We start from the raw sequence: 10,567 nt of genomic DNA on the forward strand, positions 1-10,567 counted from the left end.
CAAACCCAAGGGACCTCACCTGCAAAACTACATATCCAAATCAAGAGTTTTACTCCTTTTTGCCTAATCAAAGGGGTAGGGTTTTTTTGTTTTCTTTAAAGCAAGTGTAAAGAGAAGCAAGTAATTAAAAAAACCCAACAAACACACAACACACACAAAAAAAGCCATGAACTTTAGAGCCAAAGCTACGACTTTCTTCAAACATCAACCTCAAAGTATAACAAACAAAACTGGGTAAGGCTATGGGCATTTAAAAGCAAAGTTAGATATCAATTCCAGAAAAAGTTTCATGGTAATAATTCTTGTTTAGTAATACGTATGCAGCAGTTTCTCATGAGAAATCTGAAGTTAACTTTCCTTGTATAGTGATTCATGAGTAAATATGGTTTTGTTGGCTGGCCTGCATTAAAGAAAGTGACTCTCACCAAAAGGGAAAAGGATATTTTAAGAATGTTTGCAAGTCATCTATTGTACCAGAACCCAGAGCAGTTTCTGCTGGGATGTTATTTTTAACCTCTGTTGCATTTGTAACATACAGGCTATATGACTCATCAAAACTTAAAAGAAAATAAAATCTTGTTTCTGTGTTCACCTTAAAGATATTAGTCTAACTTGGCAAGCAGAAGTTATCTGAAAGCACCAGAAGGACAGCATTGTTTCAAGACTATGCAAATCAAGTGTGGGAAAGTTGCACCTTAAGTAAATAAGAGCACTAGTGCATGTCTGGGCAGTGAGTGGGAGGTAAGAGACTTAGAAAGAGAAAGGAAAGAAAAAAAAAAAAAGCTGGAAACAAAGCCTGTTGTTCTAACTAGGAGACAGCAACCCCTACAAGGCATGTTTATTCTGATGACAGAAGCACAAATCACTGGTAGCCTTGACTGATATGCTCCTCTTACCATCTGGCCCTCCCAGTACTTCCTACTACTTGCTAGGCTTTTTTCTTTTTTTAATTAAAAAAAGATTTAGATTTGGTGTTCTGGGGGTTAACCGGCTTATATCAGCTCTGCTACACATTAAAAATCAGTGAGCAACCTACAACGGTCCACCCTGCAGCTTGACTTTCACTTTGCCATGTCTCTTGTGGAGAACAAGTTACTTCCTACCTTACTTTCAGAATGTTCCTTGGCAATTTTTTTCCCATTTGTTTTGGAAGCATGAATTATAGGGACAGAGAGAAAGAATGAACCACTGTGGCTATTTAGGCTGACTTCTCATATAATAGTCTGTCAAGACACCCCAGATTTAGTTCTTGTTTGAACTACAGCTTATCTAGAAAGAAAAGCAGTCCGCTTCATGCAGAAGTTTCCAGCAATAGAGAATCCACCAATAGGTTTGTAAGGTAGAGAATTACTTTCTGTTCCTTCAGACTTCCGAGTTTTATTCATGAACACCCAAGCTTTACTTTTAACCCTTCCTACACAGGATCAGTATCACCACTTTGTAACCTCAGAAGCCCTCTGTTCCCTATCGTGTGTAAACAGATATGATAAAGGGTTACATGAAGCAACTTACAACCCGTTTGTTGATAAAGAACATCCACATTTAATATCCATTAACCCTCTATTAGTAAGGGAGAAAACATCCCTGTGCTGTAAGTGTATTTCATGTATTTTGAGGCATTCCAAATATTTAATTGTTGGGTTATGGATAAACTCTGCTTTTCATTGTCTCCTTGCCAGGACAGAATGAGACTTCAAAGCACAGGAGCAGAATTCTGTATTCATCAGAGCCTACTGACAAGATTTCATCCCAGCTATTAACCTCTCAGCACTTGGAGCCTGGCTCACAATGGTAAAGGAACCCAGAGATTTAACTAATCCCATTCTAAAGAATGCTTGACTTTTGCCTACTGATGGAAGAAACCAGGGGGTGGGAGGGAGGAAGGGGGAAACAGTGAAAGGGAGAAGAGGAGAGAAAAGCCACACTGTACTTCAAGCTTGTAGTTGTAAAAGCCTATTAATCAGGCTGTTGGAAAAACAAAACAAAAAAACATGCCCACAAAACATTTGCACTATTTATGCAGAAACAATTAGTTAGTGCTCATTAGGCAACATTCACACCATGTATCCCGTACCCTCCTTCCCTCCCAGTGCCACCATTTCACAAACCAAAAGCTTCTTAAAATTATCAGTGCATTAAAAAGCCTGCTCCCCCCCTTATTCTTGGGCAAGTCAGCATGAATAATGTGCCTTGGTTAAAAGCATGACTCCAAAACCACCCTCCCTCCCCAGTCCTATTGTGTTTAGCATCACTTGTTTAATTATTTGGGGATGGGGAGGTGGGGGGAAATAAGGAGGGAGAGGGAGCATTTACCTGCACTCTCCTGGAACTGTGCAAGAACCATGCTTGGGGCTACATCCCTGACGACAAATAGCTGTTAAAACAAAAAAAGAGAGTATCAGCATGATGCCTGCTTCCTGCATCTTCACACTCGTGGGAATGTTTTAAACTTTAACCAGCATTGTAATCCTACTAAATCCATGGTTTTAACAAGTCTCTCGTATCAAGTCTACTGGAAGGAAAAACCAAAGTAGGTGGCTCCCTGCGATAGGAAATCTATCAGCTAGCTTTGCAGAGGAATTGTACCTCATGCTGTTCAGTTCTTTCTATGCAACAGAAACCATCTCGCTTCAGAGAGCTCAAGTCACTCTGAGTCCATGGGTTTCCTTTCCCTGTCTTTTGCAGGTGAAATGGCCCACTCACCCTGGCTTTCCATCTAACTCAAAGCAACTTTTAACTACTCTACATTTACTTTTGAGCCATTATCTCTGAACAGAGAGGATACTGAGTGTCGATTCAAATTACAGGGAAACTCAGTCAGCAAGGCCTGGTGATAGTCTATTCCTACTCAAGAGTCCTGCTTTCTCCTTCTGAAATTACCTAGGAAGCTGCCATTCCCTAATAAACGTGTTAAACATCTTCTCAGGTAGAACAAACAGCCTGGGACTTTTCAAACACCAAAGCTTTACACTTGCCAGGTCAGCTCTAAAACAAGTCTCTCCTTCCTGCTTGTCTTGAAGTTCTGCACCAAAGGGGAAATCCTTTTTGAAGTCAGCAGCAGAATTCCTATTGAAGTCAGTGGGCTGGGTTTTCTTCCCAAGGGCAAAGATGGGGATAATCAGAGAAAGAACACAACTGCTAAGTGCCCAGTACTTGTCAGACCTCCCGGAGATTTTAAAACAAGGCAGAAACTAGTCTTCCCCTGCCCCTAGTTCTCTGTGTAAAGAGTTAGTCGCTGTCCCATTGATCCTTAGCCCTGTTGTCTGCACAAACTGACCACAATGAATTGCACACACTCAAACCCTGCCCAAGCCCGCCAGTCATCCTGAGGTCGAAGTATTTGTCACAAACCTTTGTTGCACTCTGGTCCCATCCAGCCTTCCAAGCAGGTTTTGTTGCCATTCTGGTCACAGGTATGGTGAGTGAAGAAGTCATCTCTCGGTCGACAAAATTTGTTGCAGCCAAAGCCATAGTAATGTTCTGCACAAGTCACACGGATTTGGTACTCAAAGTGGGCAACTCCTGCGTTATGCTTCAAAGTCTGCCACTGACGGCTCGGGTTGATCATGCCAGAGTGGGATGCCTTCTCAATAATGCGATCGGGATCTAGAAGTCAGAAGATATGTCAGAATTAAAGCTTCCTTTAGATATCATTACCTCCCACATCACAGCTCTCTAGCTTCACTGGCAAGACTCTCCGAGGCAGCCAGTTGGTTTTATTAATTTTCTGTTTTAGAGAGTAAGATAAGTCTGACCTGGAGCTACAAACCATTAACTGAAACACACATGCAACTTTATCAAACTGAACAAAGCTTGAAATCAAAAGGGACTGTTAGGTTACTGCCAATCACTTATCCCTTTTGCACTGTAAGGGCATCCTGTAAGAATCACACAGTTTGTGAGTAAAGAAAATCTCAGCTGTTTTTACTTCTAGCTCCAACAGATTGGTACATAATGTGGTTTTCCAGGCTTCTCCATTCATGGTACTAGTTTTGTTTTTATCTGGAATATTTACAAAAACATCATACTACAATAGCCTAATAAAGCAATGTCTACAATCTGAACATAAGCACTGCTAAAGGTTTGCAGCTCCCAGGACTCTGGGGTAAACACTAAATTGAAAACTAGCAACTCTGGCATTCAGATGACATCAGTGACCTCACCAGGTTTTGGCTGAGAAATACTGTGGAAATTCTCTCTTCAGCTGTTAGCTGACACTAAAAATTCAAGACTACCAGAGCTCAAAGCAGAGAACTCAAATTACTGTGTGGATGTGCTATAGATCCCCCTTTCTCTCTACAGAGCATTTCAAAGTTTAGACTTTGTACTTGACATTTAGTTGCAGCAAAGGTCTTCTGGCTTTTAGAGCCCTACAACTGTCTAAATTATGGTTTGAAATAATAATACTTAACATTAGCTCGGAACATTGTATATATCTGTAGTATTTCACTTTGTAATCCAGGTCTTGTGACTGAAATGATCTGACACTGCCTTACGAACTGCTGCTAGCAAGCACTTGACTGCTGAGCGAAAGTTTATCATAAAACAGCCAAAACATCCTTGCAGATATAGTACAAAACCCAAAAATAAGTACCAGGCTACGCTGTTGTGTATATGGGAGCATAATCCAGTGACAGAAGAATTTTAGGCAGAAGGGCAGTTTGCCAATGATGTGTTAGAAAGCGGCATGTGAAGTACTGGCACATCTGAGTGTTAATAATTAAAACTTACTGATGTTCAGCTTGTTCTTCCAACAATTACAAAAGAAAGTTCAGGGATTTAACATAAGGCAGAGTTGAAGACTAAAGAGGTTGCCACATAAAGCTTGAGATGACACGTGGGCAGTTTTTAATCTAAAATACTTTAAAATATCTTGCTAAGGACCTTTGCTTTGTAGCTTTCAAAAAGAACTTCCAAACAGGCTTCTCAAGCCTCAGATACCCATGATCAATTCACCACTAGATCCTCCCTGCTTGTCTGCAGTTTTGAATAAAGTCAAATCAAAGCACTGGCTGCACAACCACAGAAAAGTGACAATACACAGACACTGTAAGCATTTACCCATTTTGGGGGGTATTCTTAGCTGAAGACTACGGCATCCAATAAGCGTTTACAGTGTGAAATTAAGGGCAACAACTTCTCATTCACCTTCCGGTATTTCTGGATCTGAATATTTTCCATTTAAATCAGTTTTTATTATTCATTGGCACTAAGCCCCCAACCCCACATCTATGCGTGAGACTTTCAAATGCTGCAAGCCTTTATTAATTTAAATCCCATTCACAAGTAACGTAGATGCCTAAGGACTTTTCCATACTGGTATATCCAGAGCAATATCATGTCCTGTACTGTGCAGGTGTAAGGCTCTTAGATCTCATCAACAAGATTACTGACTAATTCTAAGAGGTACTTAAGCAGATGCATATCTGTTCGACTTGAATGGGGCTAGTCAAGCGATTAGAGCTCCACTCATGCATGCTGGAGATGGCTTTGCTGCACTTGCCAAGATTACACCCCGATCTACAGCACAGTTGGAAAGCAAATGCATTTCCCCAAATACCAACTCCATGCATAAAGACATCCTGTTTCTTGTGAGTAAAACAACTCTATCCTTTTCTCCTCTAAGTGGCAGAAGAAAAGGGGAACGACACTCAATTTAGTTTTGCAAACTGCCCCCCCTACACACACACACACTCTCACTCCTGCTTTTCTAGTCTTTTCCTGTTTCCCATTGGGAACATAACGCTGACAGCTATTTCAGTCCTTGGCACCAGAAAAACAGTCGCCTTGGAAAAGAGATCTTTCCTCCTGCCTCTGCTCTATCCTTCCCCTGTCTGCCAGCTCATTAGGAAGCACATCCTTGCTGTATGTCTACAAGATCTCACTCCAGCCACTGGCCCTTTTGAGCCCTTAACCACAGGCTGAACTCAAATGGAAACATCCTTATTAGTCCACTGGATAAACTAATTTTTTTAAAGGGCCCAGATGAAAACCAGCTGCAATTTCACTTTGGATCATGGCTAAAATGCCTTCCATTTGATACACATTATTAAAGCTACCACCGTGCGTTTAAATTCAAGTAGGATCTCACAGACTTATGATTCCTTTCCATTAGCCATCACCCAGAGTTTTCACAATGAAGTATTAGCATGTTCCTTCTTGTACAAAAATTTCTCCACCCTTCCCTATTCCCACCTGTCAGTATGCCCTTACACAAGTGCACTGACCCAGACTTCAGGGAAGACGCTGCAACAACTCTTCCATTCTTAGCCAGCACCGGCAATGTTTTAAGTTTTATAGGAAGCAATCCCAAAGCAGCAGACTGGTTAAGTAAATAAAAAGCAGCAGTCAGCCAGGCTTGAGAGAAAGGCGATCTTCCTAACTCCTCTGACATCATCTGACTTGGAATCCCATGCTTTGATAGAGAGGTTAGAGGAAACATTAACCAATTAGAAATTGATTAAGTGGAATAGACAGGCTTTCCGTACATATTGAGCTTCCACTCTGCACTTGCCTTCAAAGTTTGTTGGTTTCATTCCCTTTTTGTGGCTACGCTTCAAAGCTATTCATCTGCCTTTGTATTCCATTGGCAACTGTATCAAAGGTTTTAGGTACAGGGCAATTAGCTATTTTGACTGCCCACCTTTGCTTTTCAGTGCTCCAATTTCTGGAAATTATAACTACGCAGCATCAGGAAGCAAACAACAACAAAAGCCCAGACTTCTCTAGGCGTTTTGGGTGGCCAAGGACACCACAGTTATTTTTGAAAGTCTTTGTTTCAGACAACTTCCAGCTATGGCTTGGTTTACATTGTGCTGAAGTCTCTTATGCCCGTCTGGAATTCGCATGCAACCGATACCAGTAATTTACAATAGCTCTTTGACATAGTTTGAGATGCAATGTCAGCCCCATTAGCTTTATGTATGAGGCGACAGTAGCAAGATGGCATCTAGACAAGAACCAGAGTAAGAAAACCATTTAAGCTGAATCTTGGCTCCAACAAAGCACGATTCTCATCAACTTCAACATGGCCAGAATTTAACTGCAAGCCACTCTTGGAAAGGAGACAAGAGAGAGTATGTGGTAAGGGGAACGTAGGAGGAGTGGAATGTAGAGGGGGGAAGGAAGCATCCACTCTAGGATCTCCTAACGACTGCATTGATCAGAAGATGCTAGAGCTACAGAAGAGTTACACAAAGCCTATTAAACCCACTTTTTTTTTTTTTTTGAGCTGTCAGAGTCCTTACAATTGAGCAGTAATTAGGGCAAAAGAAAATCCTGGACATCAAAAAAATACTCATCACTTTATATGATAATTGTTTAGTCCTAATGATTGCCTTAACTAGTTCTTCAAGACTTATTCTTCAGCTATGGGAAAGCTGACTAAGTGATGAGGTACAAAAGAAAAGCTTTGTGCAGTACAGTGACTGAAGTGACCTACAGATGGATATGTGACAGCAAAGCTGGAGCAGGAATGCAAATCAGGAACATATGTAAGAACATGTCTGCACTTGGTCAAATGCACTGCTGAGAAATGAGGCAATTTTGTCTGAAGACAATTGTACTTCCAGAACATGAAAGCAAAGAAAGGGTTCATTGTGTAGCTTTGGAAATGCAGTTGTTTCATGAAAAAAGATGAGCTCTAATAATAGTAAAAGTGGCAGAGACCCAGTCTGAAAAAACTCTCAGATCCTACTGTAAACAAGACCTTCATTTTGAATTCAGGAATCTTCCATTTTTAATACGACTCTGCTGCTCCAGCAGCAATCTATTTTCTGTTCCTCCATAAAACACTTTGTAGACAAGAGCCAAGAAATCTCCCAGCCAGCGCTCCACAACTGTGCTGGGGTAGGGCCTGAAGTCACAGGTACTGTGACAGTGTTGAGTGTGGCAGGTAGTAAAGCAAACCGTGGCTACCACTGACAGGTCCCATGAATTATCTGCAAGGGATAACTTCTATTCTGGAACTAAAAACTAATAGGACATCCTGTGTATATTAAAAAAAGGTATTAAAGAGCAGATCTGTGTGGAAAGGTTCCCAGACTCAAAAGCCATTCCCAAGCAGTGTGCTCTTCACCAATTAAAACACAAAACCACAGCACTGTGCACATTTTTACAAGGCCTTTCTCCCGTGAAGCATGAAGTCCATTTCATTACTGTGCGGCTGTCACCTGGCATTCCAGAGCGGACTGCAAAAAAGCTGGTTTTAAGATTTGTGTAAGATGGGCCATAGCACTGCTGCTTCCTTGTTGAAGGAAAAGGCTTGTTGTGTCAACAAAAGGTTTATGAGTTCAGATTCATACTTTCTCCTGCGGCTTTTACCACACACTATTAGAGCTTTAGATTGGAAATAGGTGGGCAAAATTAGCTCTACTTCAGTAACAGTAGGCAGCAAGCAGAACAGCTCATGTGCCAAGAGACGCTATGTGGCTTCCTCTAGCCAGCAGGAAAAGCTTAGCAGAAAGTTTCTGAAACCAACCAAAGACATTCCAGGCAAAGTATTCCTACCCTTGATTTGCAGCCAGCTCTACCAGATGGTGTCTGGTAAATATTTTTCAGTCCCTCACTATAAATCCCTAGACATCCAACTCCCAAGGAAGAGCTGGTAGTCACTCCTGTTTCTCATCTATGGTCATAAAATGGATAACTATACCAAGTCTTAGGGAGATTTATTCTTTTTTTTAAAGCAGCATGTTTGGTTTTGAGAAGTACGTAGTTTATAGAGAGGTCCCAAGTGGACAAGAGTTAGGCTTCTGAATACCACTCCTAATTAAAAAAAAAAAAAAAAAAGAAAAAAAAAAAAAAGTAATAATCCAAACAGAAAAACCTCAAGAAACCCCTTAGCTTTTATTATCCCTAAGGAGAAAGAGGGAATTAACAGCATCTATTTTTAGGCATCAAACCATTGGTGCTTAGGTGAGTGAGCTACTCACCCTCTACAAGCAACGTGAGGGGGACAGGCTGCTGCAGAGCCTGGAGTAGTGGCTCTGAATTGTCTGGGGGAGAGCTTTTCCCTCTCCTCATGCTCTACTTCACAGTAAACTGGTTAGTCTACTAAAGGCCTTTCAATGGACAGGAAATCAAGCTGTCCGAACTAAGTAAACCAGCGGAATGAGTACTTACTAGTAGAGTTATCATTGTAATCCCATGCCTCCACAAGCAGTGTGTAGGATCTCTGCAAAAGAGGAAAAAAGAGTTAGTTTCAAGGCCACACATGACTGTAAGACATTTAAAAAAGAAAAACAAAACACCTCCACCAGCAACAATTTTAATTAAAAGGAAAAATTCCTGGCCTCTGCCCTAAAATGGAATACTTGAAAACATAAATAGGTAATAGATTATACTGGAGACAAACATGATCTTCCTGAAACCCCCTAAGCTATCTTATCCAGTCTGACTTAAAGACCTTTCACCTTGGATAGCTCATCTTTGTCATCATTAATGCATCTTATGTACTTAACCAGGAAGTACAGCCTTTGACACTATGCTGTAGCCACAATAAAGCACATGTGGAAGAACTGCACATGGGAGACAGAAAACACCGGGCTGGCAGAGCCGCATCAACAAAACAGAACCAAACCCCCACCCTCAAAAACTGCTTCAAAAGAATTTTGTTACAGAACAGTCTTGATGTCCCTTCCCCCAACCATCCTGAAAGCAAGAAGTGTTGCTAAGATTACTGTGCTCTGCCTTGACAGCGCGATCTCTAGGGACTTTGCTTTTCAGCACCCCCTTTGAAAGCTTTGTCTGCATGAGGGCCATCGCAGCTCCCACAAGTATCAGGTAACCGAGGGAAGAACTGATGGATATGGGAAGGGGGTGGGGTGAGAGAGAAGCATTGTAAAACAAAAGCTAAGACCAGACTATTTGGAAGAGCAGGGAAAGGGAAGACGCGCTATCCACCCCGTGTCACATTTACAGATGCACTAATCTGCCAATGAGCTCGCCAGCACTCCAGTAATAATAATCATAAGCATAAACTAACTGAAGTGACTCCATGGGTTGGGAAGCTGCCAGCTATTACATCTAAGCCACCTTTATCTTCAAACTTAACTTGAGAACAAGAGCCATTAAAACGTCTTCTCCTCCCCCAGCTCTACTCTGAGGTATTATTATTCAGGCTGTATCTTTCAAAAACTGCCATTTAGCAAGCCATATCCGAACTTACAGAATGATTCAAAACCAAAACAAAACAAAACACACACACCCCCTAAAAAAAACCCCAACAACAACGCTGAGGAAAAATAAGAAAAAAAAATACTTTAAAAGTAAAAAGTATAATAATTACAACTATAAATGAGGTAAAGATCTTTCTGGTGAGCAGAACAATAACAGAACAAATAAAACCTCTCCATGAAGGGTTTTGATACTTTGCCATACAAGCCGTGTAGCGTAAGGTTTATTCCTCCTTAATTGTATCTGTACTCACTCACAGTCTGCTCATTTGTGGTCTGCAGTGCTTAACACCTTTTCTGTAACAAAACCAAAATACAGTTCTGAGAGCAAGCTGCTACAAGGTGCAAGCCTAAGGCAGACCTCGAATTCCTTGAAAAAAAAGGCGGGGGGG

The 10,567-nt window shown here is 41.2% G+C and overlaps 1 protein-coding gene across 1 annotated transcript in view; it reads right to left on the reverse strand.

Moving 5' to 3' along the window:
* Positions 1–10,567, reverse strand: part of JAG1 (jagged 1) — a 36,622-nt gene that overhangs the window by 16,088 nt on the left and 9,967 nt on the right. Inside the window, exons 2-4 of the mRNA XM_026845506.1 lie at positions 9,124–9,175; positions 3,352–3,606; positions 2,314–2,374 (exon numbers count right to left, since the gene is read on the reverse strand). Of these exons, the coding sequence (XP_026701307.1) occupies positions 2,314–2,374; positions 3,352–3,606; positions 9,124–9,175 (368 nt within the window). The remainder of the gene's footprint in view (positions 1–2,313; positions 2,375–3,351; positions 3,607–9,123; positions 9,176–10,567) is intronic.

The sequence above is a fragment of the Athene cunicularia genome (genome assembly GCF_003259725.1).
Source record: "Athene cunicularia isolate RWA chromosome 3 unlocalized genomic scaffold, athCun1 chr3_part1, whole genome shotgun sequence".
In the NCBI taxonomy this organism is placed as follows: Eukaryota; Metazoa; Chordata; class Aves; order Strigiformes; family Strigidae; genus Athene; species Athene cunicularia.